The sequence below is a fragment of the Budorcas taxicolor genome, chromosome 10 (genome assembly GCF_023091745.1).
Source record: "Budorcas taxicolor isolate Tak-1 chromosome 10, Takin1.1, whole genome shotgun sequence".
Lineage (NCBI taxonomy): Eukaryota > Metazoa > Chordata > Mammalia > Artiodactyla > Bovidae > Budorcas > Budorcas taxicolor.
Genome location: NC_068919.1, coordinates 5,286,594 through 5,301,955, shown reverse-complemented (window position 1 = coordinate 5,301,955; position 15,362 = coordinate 5,286,594). Strand labels below are relative to the sequence as shown.

The 15,362-nt window shown below is 43.5% G+C and overlaps 1 protein-coding gene and 1 long non-coding RNA gene across 2 annotated transcripts in view; one reads left to right on the top strand and one right to left on the bottom strand.

Moving 5' to 3' along the window:
* The window catches only part of LOC128054407 (uncharacterized), an 83,482-nt gene extending 81,419 nt beyond the window's left edge, over positions 1 to 2,063 (bottom strand). The window contains exon 1 of the long non-coding RNA XR_008200003.1: positions 1,920 to 2,063. This is a non-coding gene — a long non-coding RNA (uncharacterized LOC128054407). The remainder of the gene's footprint in view (positions 1 to 1,919) is intronic.
* Positions 2,064 to 2,265: 202 nt separating this feature from the next.
* SIMC1 (SUMO interacting motifs containing 1) overlaps positions 2,266 to 15,362 on the top strand; it is an 81,509-nt gene continuing 68,412 nt past the window's right edge. Inside the window, exon 1 of the mRNA XM_052647032.1 lies at positions 2,266 to 2,449. Within this exon, the coding sequence (XP_052502992.1) occupies positions 2,321 to 2,449 (129 nt within the window). The 5' untranslated portion in view covers positions 2,266 to 2,320. The remainder of the gene's footprint in view (positions 2,450 to 15,362) is intronic.

Below are 15,362 nucleotides of genomic sequence, written 5' to 3'. Positions count from 1 at the left end.
CTGGAGAGCACAGAAGATGGCCGAGACTTCAGTCCCTTGCTATCACTCCCGACGAAGCTCCTCTAGACAAGGATCTCCCAACAACAAAAGGCTGTATGTTAGACTCCCTCTGGCAGGGACTGATGGGGATGTCCCAGGAGAAAGAGTTGAGACTGACCCCTGCTACATTAGAGAGTGCATAGGGGAGGCCCCAGAAAGCAAGGATGTTCCCAGTCCAAGTAAGAGAGCTGGCATCTGGACTCCTGACACATTGGGAGAACTGTTACTAAAGTGGCAAAAACTAGAAGAAAATGAGCAGACAACTCTTCATAGACAGTCTTGCGGAGAACATTCTTTCTCCCTTCTCCTCATCCCTACTTAGCTGGAGCAAGAGCTAAGGTGAGAAACCTAAAGATGCAAGTGAGTGCAAGAATTATTTAGGGGGTAAAAGAGATAGGATTTGTTGAGAGCATAAAGCTCAGATTTCTGACTTGAGCAATTACTGGCTGGTGGTACCACCAGTCACTGAAGGAGGGAACATAGAGAAGAAACAGGCTTTATTTCTGGAGAGCAGGGTTCAGTTCAGTTCAGTTGCTGTCATGTCTGACTCTGCGACCCCATGAATCCCAGCACGCCAGGCCTCCCTGTCCATCACCAACTCCCGGAGTTCACAGGGTAGGGGACAGGTATTTTTGAGTTCACTTTTGGACATACTCAACTTGAGATGCCCGTGAGGCTCAACAGACATTTGGATATATACATCCGGAACTTTGAAGACAGGGCTGGGCTGAAGATAAACATATGGGAGTCACCACCATAAAAAGTATCATTAAAGCATTGCAAATGGTTGAGATTGTGTAGGCAGAGTATGCAAAGGTCATGAGGAACTCTATGATTTAAGGAGTAACTTAGAGGACTTACTAAGTAAATCAGCTAAGGAGAATGAAAAGAAGTCGTAACAGAGGTGTGAGTCACAGAAACCCAGAAAAGAAGTTAAACTAAATGTTTAATAGCATTTGGTGAAGATAAAAAACTTAATGAATCCCTTCACAAGGATGATTTCAAATATACCACCAGAACATCTGAAATCTGTTGGCCACCGACCTGTGGGTTTTCGATGCAGTGGACCCCACAATGCAGCACTGACATCACCTGGGATCGCGTTAAAAATGGGTGGCCCCACCTCATACCTACTAAATCAGAAAGTCTGGGGTGGGGTCCAGGCGTCTGTTTTAACAAGCCTCGTGGGTGATTCTGATCCTCACTAAGGTTTGAGAATCGCTGCTCTAGAAGGTGCTTAGATAGCACCTGAGAGCCATTCCTTTAGGAACCAATCCCCTTTTTGATAAACTCATTTTCCTTTGGATCTGTTAATAACATGTTGCCAAATTGCTAGAGCCTGAGCAGCAAGATTGGGTCAATACTCCACATTTATTGTAACACAATTCCTATCCTATACCAACTACTGGCCACTTCTCTGTCCACTGGGTTCTTTTTTGCTCTTCATTACATCTAACTATTCACAACTGTCTGCTCCTTCGCTGCTTCTCTTTGTGCATTTTTTCCCAATCTCTGATCCTGCTATCAACTGAACAAATCTCTAAATCTTAGTTTAAATTCCTGAGTGACATAGATTGTTGGTGAAACCCGCAAATTGGTACAACTTAGTTATTCTGCCTCACTTATCAAAACAATAGCAACAGCGCCTTCGACTTAGTAATTCCACTTCTGGGAAGTGATCCTACAGAGGGGCCTGCATGTGTGCACAAAGAAGGGGGCCTTTCTCCCCCTACTCAACCAAAGGCCAGCTCACCCACCTTCAGTCAATCCCCCCCACCTAACCGCACCCCGCCAGTCCAAGCCTGGGTCCCATACTCAAAGGGCTTCTCCGGGTGAGTCCGTTGAAGCCCTTAATGGTGGTTAGAAAAGCCTGTTCACACCTCACTTCACACTGCAGTCCGTTGGAAGCACCTCACTTCACACTGGAGTCAGCTGGAAGCAGCGGGGAAAGCCCTCACAGCCTCAGCGTCCCGCACGACCGGCCCCAACACCAACCCAAGCCGGCTGCGACTTGATCTTTCCCCCTGCTCTGTTTTCTCCTCCGGAAGGGAAGACCAGGGCCACTGCCAACTACCGTGACGGCGGCCCTGACTCGGCCGCTCGCCGCCCGCCGCCAGGGGGCGGGCCCCCGGAGGGCAGGGGGCGGGGCCGGCGGGGGGAAGGGGCGGGGCCGGCGGGCTGGCTCTGGATGTCGTCGGCGCCCGCCTCAGCAGCAGGAACCGAAGTCGCTGCCGCCAGGGTCGCTGGTCGCCCGCGCGCTGTCTCGGCCGGTCCCGCAGCCATGGAGGACTTCATTGTGATCTCGGACGACAGCGGCTCCGAGAGCTCCGGGGGGACCCGCTCGGGCCGGGCGCGGAGGCTCCGCCGGGCCCTGTCCCGGACCCCGGGCGCGCTGCCCCGCCGGACTGTGGTGAGTGAGCGAGCCGCCGCTCGCCGAGCCCCGCTGCGGCCGGAGCCCCCGCCGCTCGCACAGCCCGCGACCCACCCGCTGCTTCCCGCGGCTCCGCCGCCCGCCCCCGGGCGCCTCACAGCTGCAGCCGCTTCCCGCCTTCCCGGTGTGCGTCGCCCCGAAGAGCGCGGCGGGCCCCGGGTCGAGACGCTGGGCCTCCCGGGCTCCGCGCTCAAGCCCGAGAGCGGCTGAGGCTGGAGAGTGGCCGCCGGGCACATGGACGAGGTCCTGGCGCGCCAGGTGCGGGGGCCGCTGGAGCCCACAGCCGGCGGCGGTCCTCAGGCCAGGCCGCGGGCTGCCCCGAGCCTTGGGCGGGGGCCGGGGACACACGGGGTCCCCTGGGGAGACCCGGACCTCGAGGCGGGTGTGCGGGAGCGCGTAACTGTTTAGCCTGTGGTGTGTACAGATGTGTGCAGGGGGGTAACAGGAGCCCGGGCGGGGAGGGAGGGAAGCTGGGGCCTGGGCCCGACGGTGGCCAAGCTCCAGGGCCTGGCAGTCGAGCGAGGGGCCGGATTTTGGAGTTGTGCGGGAGGGCGGTTTATGGCGCTTCGCAAACATTTACCAAGGTCTAAAGGAATAGGGAGGGAAACATCCACGATTTCTTTACCCCTCGGGCTCATTAGTCTTTGTCCTTCTGCCTAAAGTGGTGAATAAAACATCTATGGTCCCTGCCTTTCTAGAATCCTCCACAGATATTTATTGAGCCCCTACTATGGGCCAGGTGTACTAAGAGCTGGGGATACGATGAAGAACACATTCCCGGCTTCTGTCATAGAAGGTGATAGAATCAACAAGTAGCTATAGAATACTCAAAGGATGGGAGGTGGGCGAGGCTTTTCGGTATCAGGAGACTCTCAACATCAGACTTCCAACAATCTTCCTAGCCTCTTAAAGCCACACCCCAGAAATAACAGAATTGTCAAGCTGATGTTATTTGTAAACGCCTTTCTTCCTGTGTAAATACTTAATCAAGGCAAGTCCAGCTTCTGCCCCTCCAATCCCCTTCCCAGCGTCTTGAGTCCCTAAGCCTCCACTGTGAGCCACTTCTGTGTCTCAGGTATAGTGTTAAATCTAGGAGGTCACTATAAGAATGAATGGCATGCAAAACCAATTAACCTATACTGCTGTGTTGCCATGGTTCAAGCAAGAGGAATTCTCTATAACTTTCAGTAAATAATTTAGAAGAGATGGACAGACGAGATTTTCAAGGTAAAAGTGACTGGATGTCCCTAGTACAGTGTGGGGGACATACTAGATATATTTGTTGGATGAAAGAAGATTGACGGAATGGGGGAGAGAGCAGTTCAGATGGTCATTTGATGGTGACAGTGAATATAACAGAAGCAGGCTTAAGGTGGCAGAAAAGCTGCATTCAGTTTGGGCTTCAGAGGACTTGAACTCTGGAGAACAGTCAGGATTGGAAAGATTTGGTAATTATCTAAATAGAAAGAAGCACTGAAGGTCTAATTATGATTGAGATAATCAAGGGAAAGAATGTAGAAAGAAAAAAGGTGGAAGAAAAAAGTACTGCAGAATAACCCTCAACTGCCTCTCCTAGTTTTTCCTCTTCCCTCCTCCTCCTTCTCTCAGTCCCCCTTTAACTTTGTACTTCCTACCAACTTTGCTTTTTCCACCCAAGTGGTGTCCACCTCCCGTCATCCTGAGCCAGCTTCCTCCTTCAAGTGTACAGATGTCATCCTTAGCCAAGTCTGTGATATGTGCTATAACCCTCCTTGCACATACGTAGGGGTGCTCACAAACTTCCCCTCCTCCTCTGTGACCACTCAATCAAGCATTCTGAGTGGGAGCCATTTAGAACTGAAGAGAAGTGAAAGGTATGTTCCAAAGTAGCACCCAATGTAAATCTCGCTTCTCCAGATATTTACTCCAGCTTTCTCAGAACTCCTGGCTGGTTCTCCTTTTATCCTTCTTGCAAGTTATAAGGGTGGTAGGATAACCACACAAAATATCAGAGTCATTAAGAGACTCTCAGGCACCTTTGTCCAGGTTTTCCTCAAGGCCCTGAGGTCAGAGAAACCTCTGTTTAAATCAAGAACCCCCCCAACTCTACTTCCCAATCCGCCCAACAGCTCTGGGAGCTTTGGCAAGTTCTGTTGTCTCTTTCAGCTTCTGCATTTGAGAACATTAATACCTACCTGGCAGGACTATTAGAGGGTTTTTAATGAAACAATGCAAGGATAGTGCCCAACATAAATGATAGCTTTTGCTACACTTTATGCTGTTTTCTCAAGCTTGGCAAGCAGTGAAATAAAAGAAACAAGTTTTGTGATTTTTTTTCTTTTTTGCAAATATTGACTGAGGGGAAACAACTTGCTTGAATTCAGGAAATCAGAAAGCCACCTCCTATGCTGAAGTTGATGTTTCTGAACTTCTGGTCTTAACCTGGGCTTTAGACTTCAGTAAGTTGATGAAATGTGTCTGTGTTTTTTATATTTATTGCTTCCCTCTCTTCCCCCTACACACACACTTATAAAAGCAGAACATGTTCAGCTAATTTTGGTTCGCCTAATTACAAAGATTGAGAAATGTATACAAAAGAAAATTTTAATTGCCATTAATCTCACCATACAAAGATAACCAATGCTAACATTTTGAAGTATGCCTGCCTAAACTTTTCTTTGTGAGTGCCAGTGTGCGCTCATACACAAATGTGTCTCCCACTGTGTTTTTGCAAAAATGAAATCTTGCTATACTTCTTTCTTTGGTTTGCCTTTTTGTCTTAATACACTTTTCTACATCAACAAATATACATTTTCACCAACATTTATAATGTATTTCATTATACAGATTTATAATTACATGTACCTTTTCCTATAAATGGGTATTATGTTGCCATTTCTAAATTTTCTCTATTATAAAACAAGTCAGAAATTTCCTCATAAATAATCTTTGTACCTTTGTTCATTTGTTTGTTTAGGATAAGTTCCTCTTAGAAGTGAGATTGCTAAGTCTAAAGGTATGCCCTCTTCCAGGACTTTTGATATATATTGTCAAATTTCCTACAGAAATTGTACACCAATTATATTTTCACGGTACCCCTTTCTCTACTACTTACTTACCCCTAGATACTGTCAATTTACCAAATATGTAAATAATTATGGAACACTTACTATATGCCAGATACTCTTGTTGGCATACAGTGGCTAAGAATGCAACTAAAAATACAAAACCAAGTCCCTGTTTTTGTGGAGATTTCATTTTAGTCAGAGGGAGACAAAGAGTAAACAACCACATAGGTGTCCTATCAGATGATACACAGAGTGTTAGAAAGAAAAGTAAGACATTTTTGGTTTTTCAGTATTTGCTGGTTTGATAGCTAGATTCTGTGGGTTGTCATGGTTTTAATTTTTTTTTTGGTTGTAGGTAGTGATTCATTCTCTCATTGAATACTTGTTGAGCACATGCTCTGTCCCTGGGTACCAAAGGTGAACAAGGTGAAAGTGTACCTATGTTCTGGGGAAAGAGCAATAAACTAAGAAATATGTGAACAGTATAATAGAGAACAACTTGGATGGGTTTGGGAACGTTAGATTGTGTCTTCAAAGAAGATCTCTCTGAAGAGTTAATATTTGATCTGAGAACAAAATGACAGATTTGTTAGGAGAAGATCTTGGGGAATAAAGTAACAGCAAAGGGTGTAGCAAAAGCAAAGATTGGAAATAAGAAGGCGCATGACTAACTGGAGGAATCAAAGGCCAGTGGGGCTAGAATGTAAGTGATGGACAGAGTTGGAAAGCGATGAGAAGTAGGTGGACTAAACTATATAAGGCCTGTAGACCACGATAAGGAATTTGGATTTTATTCTTATGTAATAAGAAATCTTTGAAGGGTCTTAAGCAGGGGAATAACATGATCTAATTTATATTTTAAAAAGTGACTTTAGCTACTGTGAGAAGGAAAGACTGTAAGGTAGGGTGACCATATAATTTATCATCCAGATGGGGATCCTTTTGCAAATGAAAGAGGTTGCTAACTGGACAGGGTGTCAAACAACAAGTAAAAACTGAAACTGTCCCATACAAATCAGTTTCACTTTACTGTAAGGGAACAAAAGTGGAAGCAAAGAGATTTGTCTTGGAGGTTGCAATAGTAGTCCAGACCAGAGATCATCGTAGCTTTGTAGGTGGTGCGACTAGATAACTGGAGGGATATGGAAGGTACCAATGAAGTAAAATCAACTGGTCATAAAACAGCAGGACCCTGAGGTCATTGCCTTGTACGTCCTCTGCCTTTTGTCCGTGGAAAAACTTTAGCTACATAGTAAGTTTAATCAGAGAAGTAAGAACATGCAGAAACAAAGGAAAGCAGTCAAGGAGACCAAGTAATAATAATTTAGTCCGTAAACAAAGTCAAGGACCTTTCCTTCCTTCTCAAGCACTATAGATAACATTCTGAGCCAAATCCTGTGAGCTGTCTTATGGTTACTGAAACCCCAACCAGGTAGAAGTTAACTACATAATGACCAGACTGTAACCATGACATGAAGTGAAGTGAAGTCGCTCAGTCGTGTCCAACTCTTTGTGACCCCATGGACTGTAGCCCACCAGGCTTCTCTGTCCATGGGATTCTCCAGGCAAGAATACTGGAGTGGGTTGCCATTTCCTTCTCCAGGGGATCTTCCTGACCCAGGGATTGAACCCAGGTCTCCCACATTGCAGGCAGAGGCTTTAACCTCTGAGCCACCAGGGAAACCATGACATAAGCTGCCACAATTCCAAGAATTGGCTTCAAAGAAGTGAGAACAAACCAACCCTGAAACTGAAGATTAACTGTACTTAAAACAACCAAGGTGACACTGATCAGACCACTGATGACCAATTTCAAGGTGATTGTCAGAGCTGACTGTACAGTTTCTGGATGTAGCCCCTTCCCTCAGCCTATGAAAGCTCTTGTCCACTGATTTTCAGGGGGCGGAGTTGGCCTTTAGACAGGTGTCCACCCTCTACACCCGCCATACCCTAGCTGCTGGCATCCAAAGTAAAGCAAACTTTCCTTTCCAATAACCTTGCCTCTTTATTGACTTTTTGAATGACAAGCAGCCAGACCTACTTTTGGTTACAGTCCTGATCCTTGGTTGTGGTTAATGAGGGGAAGGGGGGATTCCTGAATGATGCCTTGGTTTGTCCCTAGCAACTGGATGCAGGTTGGTGTCAGTCATTGACATGAAGATGTCTTGTGGAGGAACAGGGTTAGAGGAAAGATTCATGAATTCTTAAATGTAGTGTGCTATATCTGTGTGAGTGTGTGTATATATAGTTTATGAGAGTTAATTGCCTGTTTTTGTCCTGGTGGATTTTTTTGTTTTTGTTTTACTAATTTGTCAGTTTTACTTGGACTTCTCAGGTGGTGCTAGTAGTAAAGAGACAAAAGAGATGTGGGTTCAATCCCTCAGTTGGGAAGATCTCTGAGAAGGAAATGGCAACCCACTCCCATATTCTTGTCTGGAGAATCCCATGGACAGAGGAGCCTGGCAGGCTGCAATCAGTAGAGCCAGACATAACTGAAGCAACTTAGCATAGTTTTACTTACATAGTAAAGACTTTTAATAGGTTGGATTGGGTCCTCCAAAAAGATGTGTTGAAGCTCCCAGTGCCACTACAGAATGTGACTTTATTTGAAAATCAAGTCATTGCAGATGTAATCAGTGAAGATGAGATCATAGAAAGTAGGGTGGGCCCTTAGTCTGATATAAGTAATATCTTTATAAGATGTGAAGACAGAGGAAGAACACTGTGAGACTACGGGAGTTATGCAACTGCAAATCAATGAACACCAGAAGGTAAGAGAAGGGCACAGAACAGTTTTTCCCGACAGCATTTAAGAGAGCGTGGTCCTGCAGACACCTTAATTTTGAACTTCTGAGCCTCCAGAACTGTGAAAAACAACAAAAAGACCAGGAACAAGTCAAGGACATCCTCTCTCACCAGTGCTTTTCAGCATTGTACTGGAAGTCCTAGCTGATGTTATTAGGCAAGAAAAAGTGTACAGATTAGGAAAGAAGAAATAAAATTTTTACTCAGAGATGTCATTATTGCCTATGTAGAAAAAATCCAAAAGAATTAGCAACCAAAAAAAAAATACTAATAATAATAGCAACATTGTAGGATGCAAGGTCACTTTACAAAAGTCATCACAGGATGCAAGGTGACTTTACAAAAGTCACCACTTTCCTGTATACCAGCAGTGAACAAGGAGAATTTGAAATTAAAAACATACTACCATTTACATCAAAACTGTAAAAATTAAATACAAATCTCATAAAACATCTACGAGAGAGATCTATATGAGGAGAACTGTAAAACTGATAAAATATATCAAAGAAGAAATAAATGGAGATATATTCCATGTTCTAGAGAAACATCTGCTTTATTGACTACACCAAAGCCTTTGGCTGGATCACAACAAACTGTGGAAAATTCTAAAAGAGATAGGAATACCAGACCACCTGAGCTGCCTCCTGAGAAATCTGTATGCAGGTCAAGAAGCAACAGTTAGAACTGGACGTGGAACAACAGACTGATTCCAGACTAGGAAAGGAGTCTGTCAAGGCTGTATATTGTCATCCTGCTTATTTAACTTATATGCAGAGTACATCATGTGAAATGCCGGGCTGGATGAAGCACAAGCTGGAATCAAGATTGCTGGGAGAAATATCAGTAACCTCAGATATGCAGATGACACCACCCTTATGGCAGAAAATGAAGAGGAACTGAAGAACCTCTTGATGAAAGAGGAGAGTGATGCTTAAAACTCAGCATTCAAAAAACTAAGATCATTGCATCCAGTCCCATCACTTCATAGCAGATAGATGGGGAAACAATGGAAACAGTGTCAGACTTTATTTTCTTGGGCTCCAAAATCACTGCAGATGGTGACTGAAGCCAAGAAATTAAAAGACGCTTGCTCCTTGGAAGAAAAGCTATGACCAACCTAGACAGCATATTAAAAAGCAGAAACATTACTTTGCCAGCAAAGATCTATTTTGTCAAAGCTATGGTTTTTCCAGTAGTCATATATGGATGTGAGAGTTGGATCATAAAGAAAGCTGAGTGCAGAAGAATTGTGCTTTTGAACTGTGGTATTGGAGAAGACTCTTGAAAGTCCCTTGGACTGCAAGGAGATCAAACCAGCCAATCCTAAAGGAAATCAGTCCTGAATATTCATTGGAAAGACTTATGCTGAAGCTGAAACTCCAATACTTTGGCCACCTGATGAGAACTAACTCACTGGAAAAGACTCTGATGCTGGGAAAGATTGAAGGAAGGAGGAGAAGGAGACAGCAGAGGATAAGATGGTTGGATGGATGCATCACCGACCTGATGGACCTGAGTTTGAGCAAGCTCTGGGAGTTGGTGATGGACAAGAAAGCCTGGCGTGCTGCAGTCCTTGGGGTTGCAAAGAATCAGACACGACTAAGCGACTGAACTGAACTGATCGCATGTTCATGGAAAGGAAAACAATATTGTTAAGATGTCAGTTCTTATGAACCTTATCTATAGATTCAATGCAATCCTGATCAAAATTCTAGCAAGTTATTTTGTAGATATCAGTAAACTAATTAACGTTTATATGGAGAGGCAATTTGTTCTTGTTCAGTCACTTACATGTCTGACTGCTTGAGACTCCATGGTCCTCGCTTCCCTGTCCTTCATTATCTCCTTGAATATGCTTGAACTCATGTCCATTGAGTCAGTAATGCTCCCAACCATCTCACCCTCTGCTGCCCCCTCCTCCTGCCCTCAATCATTCCCAGCATCAGAGTCTTTTCCAGTGAGTTGGCTCTTCGTATCAGATGGACAAAGTGTTGGAGCTTCAGCTTTCAGCATCAGTCCTTCCAATGAATATTCAGGGTTGATTTCCTTTAGGGTTGACTGGTTTTATTTCCTTGCTGTCCAAGCGACTCTCAAGTCTTCTCTAGCACCACAATTTGAAAGCGTTCCTTCAGCACTCAGCCTTCTTTATGGCCCAACTTTCACATCCATACATGACTACTGGAAAAACCGTAGCTTTGAGTATATGGACCTTTGTCAGCAAAGTGATGCCTGTGTTTTTTAATATGTTATCTAGGTTTGTCATAGCTTTCCTTCCAGGGAGCAAGCATCTTAATTTCATGGCTGCAGTCACAGTCCACCATGATTTTGGAGCCCAAGAAAATAAAATCTGCCACTATTTCCACTTTTTCTCCTTCTATTTGCCATGAAGTGATGGGACCAGATACCACAATCTTAGTTTTTTGAATGTTGAGTTTAAAGCCAGCTTTTTCACTCTGTTCTTTTCAGCCTCATCAAGAGGCTCTTTAATTCTTCTTCACTTTATGCCAGTAGAGTGGTATCATCTGCACATCTGAGGTTTAAAAGGTAATCTTTTTATTTATTTATCTTGAAGGATAATTACTTTACAGAAATTTTGTTTTCTGTCAATCAGCATGAATCAGCCATAGGTATACATACATCCCTTCCCTCTTGAAACTCCCTCCCATCTCCCTCCCCATCCCACCCCTGTAAGTTGATACAGAGCCCTTGTTTGAGTTCCCTGAGACATAATGCAAATTCCCATTGGCTGTCTGTTTTACATATGGTGATGTAAATTTCCATGTTACTCTCTCCATAAGTCTCATCCTCTCCTCCTCTCTCCCTGTGTCCATAAGTTGGTTCTCTATGTCTGTTTCTCCATTGCTGCCTTGCAAATAAATTCATTGGTACCATCTTTCTAGATTCCATAAATATGCTTTAGTATACAGTATTTATCTTTCTCTTCCTGACTTATTTCACTCTGTATAATAGGCTCTAGGTTTATCCACTTCATTAGACCGGACTCAAATGCGTTCTTTTTTATGGCTAAGTAATAACCATTATGTATATGTACCACAATTTCTTTACCCGTTCATCTGTTGATAGACATCTAGGTTGCTTCCATTTTGTAGCTATTGTAAATAGTGCTGTAGTGAACATTGTCTCCCAGTAATCTTGATTCCAGTTGTGATTCATTCAGCCCAGCATTTCACATGATGTACTCTTCATATAAGTTAAATAAGCAGCATGATGATATACAGCCTTGATGTGGTCCTTTCCCAATTTTGAACCAGTCCATTGTTCCATGTCTGGTTCTAACTGTTGCTTCTTGATCCACAGACAGGTTTCTCAGGAGACAGGTAAAGTGGTCTGGTATTCCCTTTCTCTTTAGGAAGATGCAATAACCAACTGAATATTGGAGAAGAGCAAAGTCAGAGGACTGCCACTTTTGACTTCAAAGCTTACTACAAACCACAGTAATCAAAACAGTATGAAATTGGTAAAAGAATAGACAAATAGATCAGTGGAACACCATAGAAAGCCCAGAAATAGACCCAAATTACGCTAGTCAACTAATCTTTTACAGTGGAGCTTAAGTAATAGAATGGAGCAAAGATAGTTTTTTCAACAAATGGTGCTGGAGCAACTGGAGAGTCACAGGCAAAGAAATGAATCTAGACACAGACCTTACAACTTTCATAAAAATCAACTCAAAACCTGGATCATAGACCTGAACCTAGGATGCAAAACTGAAATTCCTAGAAGATGGGAGAAAACCTAGACCACTTTGAATTTGGCAATGATGTTTTAGATATAACATTAAGAACATAATCCATGGAAGAAATAATTGCTAAACTGAACTTCACTACTACTAAAAACTTCTCTGTGAAAGACAATAGAATGAGAAGATAAGCCACAGACTGGAAGAAAATATTTATGAAAGACACTGATAAAGGACTGTTACTGAAACTGTGCACATAACTCCTAAAATCGACAGTAAGGAAACAAGCAACCTGATTAAAAAATGGGCAAAAGACATAAACAGATACATCATAAAGAAGGCATACAGATGGCAAATAAAGGTATGAAGAGATGTTCAACACCATACACCATTAGGGAATTGCTAATTGAAACAACAGTGAACTATTATTGCATTTGGATTTTAGAATAGACAAAATCCAAAACACAACAACAAATGCTGGTGAGGATGTGGAATAGTAGAATTCTCATTAATTACTGGTGGGAAAGCAAAATGGTACAGCAAATTTGGAAAACAGTTTGGCAGTATTTTATAAAACTAATGTATTCTTCTTTGCATGAAATGTTCCCTTGGTATCTCTAATTTTCTAGAAGAGATCTCTAGTCTTTCCCATTCTGTTGTTTTCCTCTATTTCTTTGCATTGATCGCTGAGGAAGGCTTTCTTATCTCTTCTTGCTGTTCTTTGGAACTCTGCATTCAGATGCTTATATCTTTCCTTTTCTCCTTGGCTTTTCGCTTTGCTTCTTTTCACAGCTATTTGTAAGGCCTCCCCAGACGGCCATTTTGCTTTTTTGCATTTCTTTTCCATGGGGATGGTCTTGATGCCTGTCTCCTGCACAATGTCACGAACCTCAGTCCATAGTTCATCATGCACTCTATCTATCAGATCTAGTCCCTTGAATCTATTTCTCACTTCCACTGTATAAACATAAGGGATTTGATTTAGGTCATACCTGAATGGTCTAGTGGTTTTCCCTACTTTCTTCGACTTAAGTCTGAATTTGGCAATAAGGAGTTCATGAGCTGAGCCACAGTCAGCTCCTTGTCTTGTTTTTGTTGACTGTATAGAGCTTCTCCATCTTTGGCTGCAAAGAATATAATCAATCTGATTTGGGTGTTGACCATCTGCTGATGTGCATCTGTAGAGTCTTCTCTTGTGTTGTTGGAAGAGGGTGTTTGCTATGACCAGTGCATTTTCTGGCAAAACTCTATTAATCTTTGCCCTGCTTCATTCCATATTCCAAGGCCAAATTTGCCTGTTACTCCGGGTGTTTCTTGACTTCCTACTTTTGCATTCCAGTCCCCTATAATGAAAAGGACATCTTTTTTGGGTGTTAGTTCTTAAAGGTCTTGTGGGTCTTCATAGAACCTTCAACTTCAGCTTCTTCAGCGTTACTGGTTGGGGCATAGGCTTGGATTACCATGATATTGAATGGTTTGCCTTGGAAACGAACAGAGATCATTCTGTTGTTTTTGAGACTGCATCCAAGTACTGCATTTCAGATTCTTTTGTTGACCATGATGGCTACTCCATTTCTTCTAAGGGATTCCTGCCTGCAGTAGTTGATATAATGGTCATCTGAGTTAAATTCACCCATTCCAATCCATTAGATATTAAGAAGAGGTGGCAAGAATACACAGAAGAACTGTACAAGAAAGATCTTCACGACCAAGATAATCACAATGGTGTGATCACTCACCTAGAGCCAGACATCCTGGAATGTGAAGTCAAGTGGGCCTTAGAAAGCATCACTACGAACAAAGCTAGTGGAGGTGATGGAATTCCAGTTGAGCTATTTCAAATCCTGAAAGATGATGCTGTGAAAGTGCTGCACTCAGTATGCCAGCAAATTTGGAAAACTCAGCAGTGGCCACAGGACTGGAAAAGGTCAGTTTTCATTCCAATCCTAAAGAAAGACAATGCCAAAGAATGCTCAAACTACTGCACAGTTGCACTCATCTCACACGCTAGTAAAGTAATTCTCCAAGCCAGGCTTCAGCAATATGTGAACCGTGAACTTCCAGATGTTCAAGCTGGTTTTAGAAAAGGCAGAGGAACCAGACATCAAATTGCCAACATCCTCTGGATCGTGGAAAAACCAAGAGAGTTCCAGAAAAACATCTATTTCTGCTTTATTGACTATGCCAAAGCCTTTGACTGTGTGGATCACAATAAACTGTGGAAAATTCTGAAAGAGATGGGAATACCAGATGACCTAACCTGCCTCTTGAGAAACTTGTATGCAGGGTAGGAAGCAACAGTTAGAACTGGACGTGGAACAACAGACTGGTTCCAAATAGGAAAAGGAGTATGTCAAGGCTGTATATTGTCACCCTGCTTATTTAACTTACATGCCTAGTACATCATGAGAAACGCTGGGCTGGAAGAAGCACAAGCTGGAATCAAGATTGCCAGGAGAAATGTCAATAACCTCAGATATGCAGATGACACCACCCTTATGGCAGAAAGTGAAGAGGAACTCAAAAGCCTCTTCATGAAAGTGAAAGAGGAGAGTGAAAAAGTTGACTTAAAGCTCAACATTCAGAAAACGAAGATCATGGTATCTGGTCCCATCACTTCATGAGAAATAGATGGGGAAACAGTGGAAACTATATCTGACGTTATTTTGGGGGGCTCCAAAATCACTGCAGATGGTGACTGCAGCCATGAAATTAAAAGACGCTTACTCCTTGGAAGAAAAGTTATGACCAACCTAGATAGCATATTAAAAAGCAGAGACATTACTTTGCCAACAAAAGTCCATCTAGTCAAGGCTATGGTTTTTCCAGTGGTCATGTATGGATGTGAGCGTTGGACTGTGAAGAAAGATGAGCGCTGAAGAATTGATGCTTTTGAACTGTGGTGTTGGAGAAGACTCTTGAGAGTCCCTTGGACTGCAAGGAGATCCAGCCAGTCCATTCTGAAGGAGATCAGCCCTGGGATTTCTTTGAAGGGAATGATGCTGAAGCTGAAACTCCAGTACTTTGGCCACCTCATGCGAAGAGTTGACTCACTGGAAAAGACTCTGATGCTGGGAGGGATTGGGGGCAGGAGGAGAAGGGGATGACAGAGGATGAGATGGCTGGATGGCATCACCGACTCGATGGGCGTGAGTCTGAGTGAACTCCGGGAGTTGGTGATGGACAGGGAGGCCTCGCATGCTGCGATTCATGGGTGGCAAAGAGTTGGACACGACTGAGCGACTGAACTGTACTGAACTGAACTGAATGTATTCTTATAGTACAAACCAACAATTGTGCTCCCTGGTATTTGCCCAAATGAATTGAAACTTAAATCCAC